General features: G+C 36.8%; 1 protein-coding gene across 2 annotated transcripts in view; it reads right to left on the bottom strand.

The window, feature by feature from the left end:
* Mcm3 (minichromosome maintenance 3) overlaps positions 1-14967 on the bottom strand; it is a 59875-nt gene that overhangs the window by 10734 nt on the left and 34174 nt on the right. For both annotated transcript variants that reach the window (XM_083115637.1, XM_083115638.1), the window contains exons 9-12: positions 11798-11996; positions 9216-9364; positions 6115-6270; positions 2588-2738 (exon numbers count right to left, since the gene is read on the bottom strand). In XM_083115637.1, the coding sequence (XP_082971763.1) occupies positions 2588-2738; positions 6115-6270; positions 9216-9364; positions 11798-11996 (655 nt within the window). The remainder of the gene's footprint in view (positions 1-2587; positions 2739-6114; positions 6271-9215; positions 9365-11797; positions 11997-14967) is intronic.

Genomic DNA, 14967 nt, shown 5'->3' with positions numbered 1-14967 from the left:
GGCAAGGTATCAAATATTTTGTACGACTGCATTTTCCCTAAACAAAACATTAGACAATTGAGGAAAGACAGAACAAGCGCCTTCTACCATACCTTCCCTCCATGAGTGTTGGGACTATGTTGCAGTGATTGTTGCAACAATGCGATATGGGCTTAAGCAGTAACAAACGCATTGTAAGCGGCACACCTGTCGAGTTGAAAGTGTACTTATTTGCTAGATTATAACTTTTATTGTGAAGTTTATTAGAGTAGTTTTAACATTACTGTGTGACAGTGACGACCGTTTTGAGTGTCAGTGAAATGGCAAAGCCAGGTACAAGTGGCAGTAAGCTGTTGCAAGGAAGATTTCATCGAAACAGATGGTAAGATTCTACACTGTAAAGGGTTTTCCAATAAGGACGGGTCGATGTTGGCAGCCTGTGGCGGCCATGTTGTTTTGGTGGCGTCTGTCTAATCTGTTGTTTATTTTTCAGGCACTGATGCCAAATCACTATGGCAAGTTACACGATTGAGGAGCGCGTCCAAATGATAAAACTTTATTATCAAAATGAGTGTTTGTTAGTGCAAACCTTGCGTGGCTTGCGGCCATTTTACGGCAGACGCAGTGGCCCTTCAAAGTCGACTCTCCAATGTTTGGTGGCCAAATTCGAGACGACCGGTTCGGTAAACAATCAGCCAACACTCGTACGTCAAAGGAACGCCAGATCAGCTGAGAACATCGCCGCGGTCTGTGAAAGTGTGCAGGAGAACCCGATGCAGTCCATTCCTCGCAGTGCACAAGAACTCGGCCTTTCGCAGACTTCAACTTCGCGAATTTTGAGTCGGGACTTGAGCCTACACCCGTACAAAATTCAACTGACCCAGGAGATGACCATAGACCAACGCCGTTTGTTCCCTGACTCGGCTTCGGAGCGTTTGGAAGAGGATCCCAATTTTGGCCGAAAAATCATCTTTAGCGACGAGGCGCATTTTTGGATGAATGGCTATGTTAATAAGCAAAATTGCCGTATATGGAATGACGCCAACCCACACGAGGTTCACCAGGTGGCATTGCATCCACAAAAAGTTACTGTTTGGTGCGGATTTTGGGCCGGCGGCATCATTGGTCCGTACTTTTTTGAAAACGACGTTGGTGAGGCCATCACCGTCAACGACGAGCGCTACAGAACGATGATAACCGATTTCTTTTGGCCCAAATTGAACGATATGGACGTAGACGACATGTGGTTCCAGCAGGACGGCGCTACGTGCCACACAGCGGACGCCACGATGGACATTCTGCATGAACGAAGTGAGGGTATGGTTATTTCTGGCAGAGGTGACGTGAATTGGCCACCAAGATCGTGCGATTTGAACCCGCTAGACTTTTTCTTGTGGGGTTTCCTGAAGTCGCAGGTCTATGCCAATAAGCCGCAATCGACCGATGCCCTTAAAGTCAACATCACCCAGGCCATCGCTCAAATTCAGCCGGATCTATGCGGCAGAGCAATTGGATCACTCGGATACGTGCCACCGTGAGAAGCCACGGCGGACATTTGAACGATGGTATATTCCATACATAATGGCATACATGGGCCTTTCAAATAAAAAAATAATTTCGTTCATACCTCACACACAGCTTGTTTTATTCCATTTCAACATCGACCCGCCCTTATTGGAAAACCCTTTACATTACCTTGAAAAGGAGGAAATGAAAAAGGACTGTAGTTTATTTTTGCACTCCACTAAAATTATTATTTTAAATAAAAGCACAAAAAATACGAAAAGGGTTACATTAAATTTCTTATTTTTTTACTTTACTTCATATGAAATTTAATGTATCCCTTTTTACATTTCCTTTCTTTGAGCTGCGGTAGCTCAGTCGTTAGGGTGTCTGACTACCATGCGAGACACCTGGGTTCAATCTCCAGCGGGGGAGAACCGGGAATTTTTCCACCTGTTCAAGTGGATTCGGCACCCACCCAGTGTCCTGTAAAGTGGGTACCTGGAGGAAACTCTGTGGCGTAAAGGCAACCAGGAGCATGGTGCTGATCATATCACACCCACCTTCGGCCGTGATCAATAAAGAGTGGGGCCTTAACCCCACACCAACTATACCCCTATGCACCTTCATGGCGTGGTGCGTAGCACAGGGGAGCACTTTACTTTTTTTTGACAATAATTTTCCCTTTTTTGTTCATTTTAGAGTATAATTTTTCTCTTTAAAAATAAAGTTTCTAGTAATAACAAACCAAGTTGAAGAGTACAGGAACCTTTCTTCCCAGAAATAAAGCACTGCCAATAACCAATATTCTATCCTGTCTGGTTGATTAACCTCGTAAAGTAATGGTGAATGTTAAGCCCTATAAAATGAAACTGGCTATGTAAACATCCCTACAAGTTAATGGAAGTTCCACTATTTTGCATTCAGTGTTTTTTCAGATCTCTGAAGAGCATGAGTGCGTAAATATGAACAAATTCATTTAACAACACATGCATTTCTGAAATTTGCATGTTGATTTGAACTTTCTTCCTTTACTTGCAAAGCTGAAATGATATGGTACAATCATGGCAAAAGTAATAGCTAAAATTGTAAAGTGTGAACTTACCCGTGCTACATCAGAGTCCATCATGTCCTGCGAGCGAAGACGGGAGTACTCTTCAGAAATAGTCTCCGCAGCCTCGGATGTTAGTTGTGGCGAAAGGCATTTTGCTATGTGGATGTACTTCCTCATGAACTTCATGCTAATGATCCTATCTCTGTGTGAGGGGAAAAAATAACCAACTGTGAACTATATTGTTAAGTACTGTATACCTATGCAATGTAAATTTTTGATGCTTAATAAACACTTTCTTTTCAAGCAGGCCTCATCTCCAGGACCTGTTGGGTGATATGAGTCAAGGCAAGAGCTTATAAAACCTTTTCCTGTCCCCCAAAATAGGCAATTGTTAGGCTGGAAAGTTCATATGAACTAACTGATCTCTAACCGTTTTCTTAATACTTAACCAAAAACTCAATATGCTGACCAAGGCAGAATTTATTTTATTTAAAACAAACAAAACGTTCAACGTTTCAACCTTCTAGTAAGGTTTTCTTCAGACTGTACCAAATACAAATTAAATAAGGTACAAAACAGGAAGATATAACAGTTGGGCTGAAAAGTTCATAGGCTGACTCATAGATGGCGTTACTAGAATTAAATCCATGTGATTTTTACTTAGTACTAACCTTCAAAAGATACGTGTATAAATTTCACAGCTGCCGGATAATTAGTTCCTGAGATATAGCATTGTGAGTGAAGCAGCTTTTGTTATTGTGAAAAAATGGATAAAAAATAATTTCGTGTGTTAATAAAGCATTGCTTTTTGGCGAAAAAAAATACTGTTGAAGCCAAGGCTTGGCTTGATAAACATTATTCGGACTCTGCACCAGGAAAATCAACCGTTGAGAAGTGGTTTGCTAAATTTAAACGAGGCGAAATGAGCATCGAAGACGATGCACGCAGTGGATGCCCCAAAGAGGCTGTTACCGACGAAAACATAAAAAAAGTCCACAAAATAATTTTAAATGATCGTAAAGTGAAGTTGATCGATATAGCTGAGACTTTAAAAATATCAAAGGAACGTGTTGGACATATTGTGCATGAATATTTGAACATGCGAAAGCTGTGTGCAAAATGGGTGCCGCGCGTGCTCACAATCGATCAAAAGCAACAACGTTTTGATGATTCGGAGCAATGTTTAGCGATATTCAACCGTAATAAACACGAATTTTTCCGTCGATATATTACAATGGATGAAACATGGCTCCATAACTACACTCCAGAGTCCAATCGACAGTCAGCCGAGTGGACTGCACGTGATGAACCGAATCCAAAGCGTGGAAAGACGCAACAGTCGGCTGGCAAGGTTATGGCATCAGTATTCTGGGATGCGCATGGTATTATATTCATCGATTACCTCAAAAAGGGCCAGACCATCAACAGCGATTATTACATAGCGTTGTTGGAGCGTTTAAAGGATGAAATCACGAAAAAACGGCCCCATTTGAAGAAGAAAAAAGTGCTGTTTCATCAAGACAATGCACCGTGTCACAAATCAATGAAAACGATGGCAAAATTATATGAATTAGACTACGAATTGCTTCCCCATCCACCATATTCTCCAGATCTGGCCCCCAGTGACTTTTTCCTGTTTGCAGACCTTAAAAGAATGCTCACTGGAAAGAAATTTAGCACTGATGAAGAGGTAATCGCCGAAACTGAGGCCTATTTTGAGGCTAAAGAGAAATCGTACTATAAAAATGGCATCGAAAAATTGTATGACCGCTATAATCGTTGTATCGCCCTCGAAGGCAACTATATTGAATAATAAAATCGAATTTTGTCAAAAAAGTATTTTTTACTATGTTAGCCTACGAACTTTTCAGCCCAACTGTTATATGTATAAACAAAAACCACTCCCCTCCACTCTGTTTTAAATAAAATAAATTCTGCCTTGGTCAGCATATTGAGTTTTTCATTAACATGGAAACAAGGCTTAATAGTGTTCATTAAATACTTGGAACTTAATACTCTGATAACTACATAAATGTAGTTTTTAAATAAAATATAGGGTTGTATTAACCATTTTAGCACAGAAATGACCAGGTTTTGTACCGAAATCTTATCTTTCATTGACCATAAATATATGGTACAACTTTGCAATATTCTAAACATTGTTGCAAATACACTAGGGTTCCCACTAATTTGCACAAAATTAAGTAACTAAATTTTCCAGGCTCAAAATTTTAAAATAAATTTCTAGACCATTCAGTGATAATCTGATATGCTAATAAATGGTTTTCTAATTGACCTTTCTGGCTTTCTATTTGAGAGAATCAAGTTTAGTTAATATTTTCCAAATGAAATGAATAAAAATAAACTTTAAAGAAATGTTTATATACGAGGGGCGTTCAAGTCAATCGGGGACTTATTTTTTTTTCAGGTTTAAATAGACGCCTAGGCTGGAGGTTTTGTATGCAGTAGGAACTGGCAACTGTGTGTTGTTACTGGTAGGCGGCGCTTATTTCCCGCGCTTCTGCATAGACCGTTATTCAAGATGGCGGACAACAGTGTGGACGTCTACATGGAACAGCATGTTGTGATGAAGTTTTTTAATGAACGAGGACAGAAAACCTGCTGAAATTTACAGAAGACTTCAGGCTCAGTACGGTGATGAGACACACTGTCGCAGTAAGACATTTGAATGGTGTAAGCGCTTCAAAGATGGCCGTATCTTTATTACTGACGATCCCGGTCGTGGTGGATCACAGCCCACGCCAGTCATTCCTGGGAACATTCAGCGCGTGGAGCAGCTGATCCTGGACAATCGTCGCATAACCTGTCGTGAAATTGCAAGTATCAATACTATACTATCAGCAGTGAGTATTACTGCAGTGTTCTGCGTGATGTGCATAAGAGTTTATGGAAGAAACGTCCGGGTTTCATCACAAAGGGTGTTCTCTTTTTGCAAGACAATGCACGACAGCATACCGCTCAACGCACATTCCAAACATTCCAGGAAATCGGCTGGGAGATATTACCACACCCCCCTATAGTCCTGACTTAGCGCCAAGTGATTTTCACCTGTTTGGACCCCTGAAGGAATTCCTTAGAGGAAAACATTTCAACACTGACGATGAAGTGAAGAATGATGTCCTACAATGGTTCCGCCGTAATGATAAATCTTTCTATGCCGAAGCATTCCAGTCGTTAGTTAAACTCGGGGATAAGTGTATAACTGTAGCAGGAGGTTATGTGGAAAAATAAATCCAGTTACCACACTTTGAAATTTGTTCTTCTATTTGTTTTAAAAAAAAGTCCCCGATTGACTTGAACGACCCTCGTAGAATATCTACCATCAAGAAGTTAGTTAAGGAAATGTAGAATTTATTTTCACGTCCAAATCCAGGCAAACACACACAAAAAAAAAAGGAAAAAACTGCAGAAACAACAAAAAAAAAACCTTCATTACAAGACAACAGGTTTACCATTATGCACTAGAAGTTTGAAGTTACTCCAAGTAAGCATTCACTGACAAATTTCACAGAAATATGCATATGTATGGCTTTGTGACGTGGAAACATGCAACTTACTTCTTAGATCTTTGTTGTCCGTGCAGAAGGGAGTCATATTTCTCAAAAACTGGGACTGACTGCTCCTCTTCTTCGTTGATGTCAGGATTCCGAGTGCTGAGAATGTCGACTGTCGAGCCCATAGGGAGGACCTCGCCATCCTGCTCTCCTGGTTTCCTAATAAAACATTTCACCGCAATTATAGCCTGTACAATCTACCAGAGCTTTGCTTTAAAATATTCAAAGATTCCCTACAATAATCAGTACAAAAAAAGGTAAAGGTAAAGTTCTCCCCTGTGCTTAGCACCACGCCATGAAGGCATATAGGGGGTGTGGGGGGTAACGCCACACAATAATCAGTATACTTGATGTAACTAAAAAATGACTTCCACCCTATTTTTCCATTGCATGTATCTATTGCTTGCATTGTAGAATGACTTCTCTTGTAGTTTACAGCTCTTACAAGCACATAAACACACACATTGACTACATTGTTATAACTGTCAATTAAACAAGAATAAATGTCTGATGAAGGGAGTGTGTGTTCTCGTGAAACATTACATTGAAAATTGTGTTTATGTACTTGTAAGAATCTTAAACTACAAAATAAATAACTATATGTAGCTTGATTTTATTTGTTGTTATTTAGCACTGCTTTTCTGTCACTTCCGGCTAATTGCAAAGATGAGGATGAGTGATGATATGATGAAGGGAAATTCACAAAGAACACCATTGCCTAGGCTGGGAAATCCCAGGTTCAAACTTTTGCAAAAGGGAAGAAGGAATTAAAACATCTTAAACAACAACACAAGCAATTTAAAGTTCAGAAAGGGTAAAGTGGCAGCTGTAGTAATAGGAAGCCTTTTGATTTGGATGACTTCAATGCAGGGTTGCTACGATTTGTTTATTCTGAAGTTACCTGACATTTCCAGATTTGCCAGTCTAAAAAGGAACTTTTTCAAGATATTTTTATTATCATGATTTTTCATCTTGAGCCTGTGTTTTTAAACTTTAGCGGTCGACTGGTCGAAATTTTGACCACCACATGTTAACCCCTAAACACTGAATGGTCAATACTTAAACCAGCAGCACGTGGCAGCAATTAACGAGCAATTTCTTTAAAACTACACACGATATTTCAGTTCTGTCTTTTTTGTTCATTAGTTGAATTACAAAACAATACATACATTGTTACTATTATTAACCAGCATGCATTTTCTCTTTTGTTACTATGGGATAAATTGAAGATAAAAGTCTATAACTGCTAAACCACTGCATATTTTTGAATAATTTAAATTCTAAATTTAAGAATGAGCAAAAAGCAACATTTCAAGTATCAAGTATCAAGACTGAAAATTAAGGGTCTACGGAGAGGCAGGGCCAAAGGACCAAAATTCAAAATTCCGTAATTTCACAAACTTTTTGAACCCCGTAATTTCCAACTTGCCGCTGCTGATTTCATATACATCCATATTATATCTTTGCACATCAGTCTGGCATTCCTCTGTTGAGCATTTTTAGCATGTGTGATTCTTATTTGAAGGAGCCGGCCTCATGGGACACCCCCAACCTGGAGGACCAGGATTTGTATCACATTTGCTCCCTTAGAACGGTTGCCTTCACAACGGCTCAGGAATCCGCTCCACCCATCTCGTAACCCTGAGGATGAGACCCTTACCAGGTGCTACCTCCCAGTTTTATTTATGCAATTAAAAATGTATTACAAAATAATTTCCTCTCAAAAAAATGAGTTATATTGGACAATTATTAGACCTGTAACAACATATGCCTTAAACGTGGGTCCCGAAAGATAGCTTAATACAAAAACTACTAATATATGAAAGGAGAATATTGAGAAAAAATATTTGGCCCCACCAAAATAAGCGATGGCTCTTGGAGAATAAAAACAAATCATGATCTGGAGAAGTTGATTAAGCACATGAATATAATCTGATTCATAAAAGCCCAAAGATTAAGTTGGTTAGGGCGTATCAAACGAATGTCTGATGAAAGAACGGTCAAAAGATATATAAATGGAGACCATTTGTCAAAAGGGCAGTAGGGCATTGAATTGCTTCATGTTACTTCACTTCTTGTGCCACTTTTAGCTAATTTGCGAAGATGGGGATGAGTGATGATATGATGAAATGGACACTCACAAATATCTATGCCCAGGCTAGGAATTGAACCTGGGAACCCTGGCATCGTAGCATGACGTGCTAACCACTCCACCATGGTGAGCGGCAGGAAGATGATGTAATAAGTAGAGATGGGTGATATCAGAAATTTGATATCACAATATATCGTCAAGAAAATACAGTCACAGTTTATATGATACGATATTTTTTTGTATCGTGAAATCTGCAATATATCATCTCTACAATATTTATCGCCAAATATCGTGACAATATATTGCCAACACAATATATATTGCTGAATATCATGATTATATATCACCAACATTATATATATTGCCAAATATCGTGATGATATATCGTAGGGATGGGACCGATTAATCAGTACTCTATCAGTATCGGACGATATAGGCATATCGGTGTATCGGTTTATCGGTAAAATTACCGATTATTTTACCGATCCGATATATCGATAACTATCTTATAATTCAGTGCAAAATTCTGCCATTTTGTTGTAATTTTTATGGATAATCTAGATGCCCTACTTTTAAAAAAAAGTAATTGTCTAAATATTGAACTTCCTTTGCACTGCAGTCACCTCGAAACACATGCTTATTAAGGAGATGAATGAACATTTCAGGTTTTTCATGGACATTTCTAATTTTATATCGGATCGGTAGAATATCGGCGGTAAATTTTATATCGGTACTTTATCGGTATCGGCCCATCCCTAATATATCGCCTAGACGATATGTATCGCCAAAATATTGTGATGATATATCCTCCCCTGGACGATAGTTTTTCAATATTGCGATATATCTTCTGGACGATATTACCACAATGAAGATCTCAAATTTGAAGAAGGATACGCAGGATATAATTCAATGGAAGAAAATTGTTGAACAATCCAAAACTCGAAGAGTTGTAGCGCCAAGTAAGAAGAAAATTATATCTGTGTGATGAAAAACACAATAATATCTACAGTACCTGTATCTGTGCATCCTAACCACATGATCAGATATCATGCGATCCTGTTCTGAGTCCACCAAGTCCAGCATAACAAACAGAAGATCGAATCGAGACAGGAGCGAGTCTTGCAGACCTATGTTCTCCATTGGTGTTTTGTACTGGTCATACTGGAAAGAAAAAAATTACAAAGGTTGTCATAATACAAAAATATTTTTATTTGTTTTTGTTAGGAATGCCGTTATGAAATTTTTGCTAAGACTTTTCATGTCCTTTTTTAACGAATACTGGACCGAGTATGACAAGGGCCTTCCTTTACTTTTAATTAGGGATGGGACCGATTAATTGGTACTCCATCGGTAGAGGCACATATTTTTGGTAAATAAAAAAGCAAAATTTAGGTACAAAAACAGTCTATTTCGGGTTCAAAAGCAGTAAATAAAATAAAATTTCTGTGTTATAGCGGTGAATAATCACATCAAAAGTGCTATATAAAATGATATTTTGGATTTAAAATTGTGAATATAATCCTAAATTTGATTTAAAAACTGCACTTATTACTAGAGGCACATATTTTTGGTAAATAAAAAAGCAAAATTTCGGTACAAAAACGAAGTCGATTTCGGGTGCAAAAGCGGTAAATAAAATAAAATATCGGTGTTATAGCGGTGAAAAATTGGATGAAAAGTGATATATAAAAATACATTTTGGTTTTAAAATTGTGAATATAATCCTAAATTTGATTTAAAAACTACACTTATTCCACAGAATTAACATTTCACTTCTAACAGCACATTTATGTAGTTATCAGAGTATTAAGTTTATTTCTGTGTAAAGGAGTACATTTTCGCTTCTCCAATATTAACAGCAGAATTAATCAATTTTCCGGGAATTGCATAGCTCTCAGGATAATTCAGACCTCAGAAGGTGTCGCGTCGGTGAATAAACCCTGAATTTCGTGTTTAAGAGTTAATTTTGCTTTTTGCAGTTCATTTTGCATTATTTCGTGACAAAACATGGTCACAAAATGCATCTCACACCTTTCAAAAACATGAAAAATTAACACCACAATGTGTTTTTTCAAATTTCGTTTTTTCATCAAAAATGAAATATGCATGCCCCTACTTATTACACAAAATAAACTTATCCCTTCTAATAGCACATTTATGTAGTTACCAGAGTATTAAGTTTATTCCTGAGTAAAGGGGTCCCTTTTTGCTTCTCAAAAATTTACAGCAGAATTAATCAATTTTCTGTGAATTGCATAACTCACAGGATACTTCAGACTTCAGAAAGTGTCGCGTCGGTATATAAACGGTAAATTTCGTGTTTAGGAGTCAATTTCGCATTTTGCAGTTCATTTCGCATTATTTCGTGACAAAACAAGGTAGAAAAATGCACCTCACACCTTTCAGAGACATGAAAAATGAACATTATAGCATGTTATTTCATATTTCGTGTTTTCGTCAAAAACGAAATTTGCATGCCTCTATCGGTATAGGCCGATATAGGCATATCTGATATATATCGATAAATATCTTATAATTTAGTGCACAATTCTGCCATTTTCTTGTAATTTTTATGGATAATCTCCATGTTCTTCTTTCTAGTCTAAATATTTAACTTCTCTTGCACTGCAGTCACCTTGAAACACACATTTATTAAGGAGGTCAATGAACATTTCAGGTTCTTCCAGGACCATTTCTAATTTTATATCAGATCGGTAGAATATTGGTTATCGGTATCGGTAAATTTTATATCAGTACTTTGGTTATCGGCAAAATTTCATATCGGCCCATCCCTACTTTTAATTGTCAAAACTAGGGCATATAAATTATGTTTATATTTGCAAAAATAACAAAATGGCAGAATTTTGCACAAAATTGCAGGCCATATTTATCAGCTGATACAGAGAATCAAATAATCTGTTCCATCCCAAACTTTGTGGTATTTTTATTCTGTATATTTAGACACAAAATGACAATGAAAGAAATGGCATGCATATTTCGTTTTTGACAAAACCACTAAATGTGAAATAATACATTGTTGTTTTTTTATTTTTTTATGATTTTGAAAGATGTGAGGTGCATTTTGATACAATATTTTGTCATGAAATGATGCGAAATGAACTGCAAAATTTGAAATAAACTCTTTAAACACGAAATTTAGCATTTATTTACTGACACAACACCTTCTGATGTCCGAATTATCCTGAGTTATGCAAATCATGAAAAATTGATTAACTGCTGTAAATATATGAATAAAAAATGGGCTCATTTATACAGGAATAAACTTAATACTCTGATACCTGTATAAATGTACTATTAGAAGTGAAATGTTAATTTTGTGTAATATGTCAAATTTTGCTTTTCATTCACGATTTTAACACCAAAATGCCATTTAATATAAAACTCTTGATCCTGAAATATGTCAAGTTTTTGTACAGAAATCTTCATCTTTCGTTCACCATAAATATGTAGTTCTATGAATGATTATTTAAAAAAGAACAACTATGAAAAAAAACATTCACGCTTTATCTCTGGTTCAAATCCAGCACAATAAAACAACCAAGAACAAGCAATCAAGACAATCCATCTACTTACTCTTCCATACACTGGATTAGCAGCAGCCAGGACTGAGCAGCGGGCATTTAGTCTTGCGTGAATCCCAGCTTTAGCAATCGTGACTCTTCCCTGTTCCATGACCTCGTGAATTGCTGTCCTGTCCATGTCAGACATCTTGTCGAATTCATCGATGCACACAACACCACGGTCAGCCAAAACCATAGCACCTGCTTCCAACCTAGATTAGCAATGACAAACAGAACGTCAGAACTAAACCCTAAATATGATTTTAGAACACAACAAAACATGAGTTTACACATCAATGTATTTGGGGAAAAATCTTGCATCAAAATTCGGAGACAAGATTAAATTTTGCACAGGGGATTTGCAAAGTAAGAATTTTGTATAAAGTTTAACTCTGATTTTATGTTTTCCTGCATTATAAAGGGTGTTTCATAAAGTGCGCAGTTTTTAAATCACTTGTCATTTTTTTGTTTGAAGGTTGGCAACACTGTTCCTATCATTTTCGTAATCTCTGATCACTCCGATTATTACTTGAGCAATTCGCTGGCACTTGTTCAGTTTAGTTGCCACATTGGCGCGGTTCACTATCGAGAAACTCGTCGTTATCTTGAAAACACATTACACAAAATGCACAGACAGTTCGTAATCTTCGCACGATCTTCGGACGTAACTATGCCCCCACTGCAACAACAGTTAGGAGGTTGGTGAAGAAATTTGAGATATCCGGGTCAGTTGCAACCATAAATTCACCTGGCCCAAAACTTAGTCGTCGCACAGATGAAAACATTGCAGTAGTGCAAGACAGTGTGAATGTTAGCCCCGCGAAGTCACGTCGCCGTCGTTCACAACAGTTGGGGATATCGGTATCCTCAGTGCAACGAATACTGAAAGAAGACCTTCATATGCACCCTTACAAGGTTCAGTTGACGCAAGAGATCAAAGCAACCGATCATGCGAAACGAATAAATATGCCATATGGACATATGCCAGACATCATTTCTCACTTTTAAATCGCATACGGGCATCACTTTTCACTTTTTAATTATTAAATCGTAGTGAATGCGTAAAAAAATAAAAATGTCAATTTTCAGGCAATTTTGGCTGAGTTATTGCATTTTCAAAAACTGCGCACTTTATGAAACACCCTTTATATTCAATCTTGATGATCTCAACACAGCAAAATGTTACAAAATGTTCCCCAATTTTACATCTTCCCTTAAGTTTTTTCAGCATGGTCTCCTGAAAAACATAAAATCAATTTTCCAATTATTGATGATGTTGCGGTGGTAGTGGTAGTAGTAATAGCAGCAATAATCATGGAAATAGCTTCTGCAGGGTGGCCACTCTAGAAACATTCAAGTATAATTCCCGGTTTCCACGGCTAAATTAAAACAAAAAAAAATTAAGGGTACAAGCAGATGTTTTCTCTACTTCAACCTTACATATTACGTATTCAATATATTAAAAATATAAAGGTTCTCTGATTCCAATGTATCAAAAAAATAAAATTAAATTAAATGGTACATATATTTAAAATATTTAATTTAACCTGCGGAATTTACATTTGCCATTTCAAATACTCTGACTTTAAATACATCTACAAACACAAGTCACAAATGTTCGGGAAATACTCATGTACCAAATATTGTAAACTGAATAAGAATTTCAAACTCAAATTGACCTAATCAACTTCGAGATTCTTATCTTGCAGTAATCTTCCGTCTGTCAGATTGTTCTGCAAAGGATATTAAAGTAAACGAATGGAGAAAATTTTGTTTTATTTCCACCCAGGTTTCTTTTCTATCCTTGATAAAAAAAATCGAAACTGTGAAATACTTCTCAGAACATTTATAAATATATGTACAAATTTAATGAGGTTTAGATTAATAAAAGTCGCAATTTTACACGTCCACAGAGAAAAATCCACGCATAATTCCCGGAATCAACAATTGATGCACAATTCCTGGAATTCAAGGAATTCCCAGTGAGTAGCCAACCTGTGCTAACACCACATACTAAGCAGAACATGTTCATCTTACCTGTCAGAGACTAGGAACTAGGGATGGGACCAATTAATCTGTACTCTATCGGTATCGGCCGATATAGGCATATCGGTAGAGGCATGCATATTTCGTTTTTGACGAAAAAACGAAATTTGAAAAAACACATTGTAGTGTTAATTTTTCATGTTTTTGAAAGGTGTGAGATGCATTTTGTGACCATGTTTTGTCACGAAATAATGCGAAATGAACTGCAAAAAGCGAAATTAACTCTTAAACACGAAATTTAGGGTTTATTCACCGACGCGGCACCTTCTGAGGTCTGAATTATCCTGAGAGTTATGCAATTCCCAGAAAATTGATTAATTCTGCTGTTAATATTGGAGAAGCAAAAATAGACTCCTTTACACAGAAATAAACTTAATACTCTTATAACTACATAAATGTGCTATTAGAAGTGAAATGTTAATTCTGTGGAATAAGTGTAGTTTTTACAAATTTAGGATTATATTCACAATTTTAAAACCAAAATGTATTTTTATATACCACTTTTCATCCAATTTTTCACCGCTATAACACCGATATTTCATTTTATTTACTGCTTTTGAACCTGAAATTGACTCTGTTTTTGTACCGAAATCTTGCATTTTTATTTACCAAAAATATGTGCCTCTACATATCGGTGTATCGGTAAAATTACCGATTATTTTACCGATCCGATATATCGATAAATATCTGATAAATTAGTGCAAAATTCTGCCATTTTGTTGTAATTTTTATGGATAATCTCCATGCTCTAATTTCTAAAAATGTAAATGTCTAAATATGCAACTTCTCTTGCACTGCAGTCACATTGAAAAATGTATTAAGTAGGTCAATGTACCTTTCAGGTTCTTCAAGGACCACTTCTAATTTTATATCGGATCATAATAATATCAGTTATCGGTATCGGTAAATTTAATATCGGTACTTTATCGGTAGAGGCATGCAAATTTAGTTTTTGACGAAAACACGAAATATGAAATAACATGCTATAATGTTCATTTTTCATGTTTCTGAAAGGTGAGAGGTGGATTTTCCTACCCTGTTTTGTCATGAAATAATGCGAAATGAACTGCATAATGCGAAATAGACTCTTTAACACGAAATTTACCATTTATATACAGACGCGACACTTTCTGAAGT

This window comes from Lepisma saccharinum, chromosome 30 (genome assembly GCF_977018435.1).
Source record: "Lepisma saccharinum chromosome 30, izLepSacc3.1, whole genome shotgun sequence".
NCBI classification, from domain to species: Eukaryota; Metazoa; Arthropoda; class Insecta; order Zygentoma; family Lepismatidae; genus Lepisma; species Lepisma saccharinum.
Note: the sequence above shows the minus strand (reverse complement) of the source record. Positions and strands in the feature narration are given on the sequence as shown.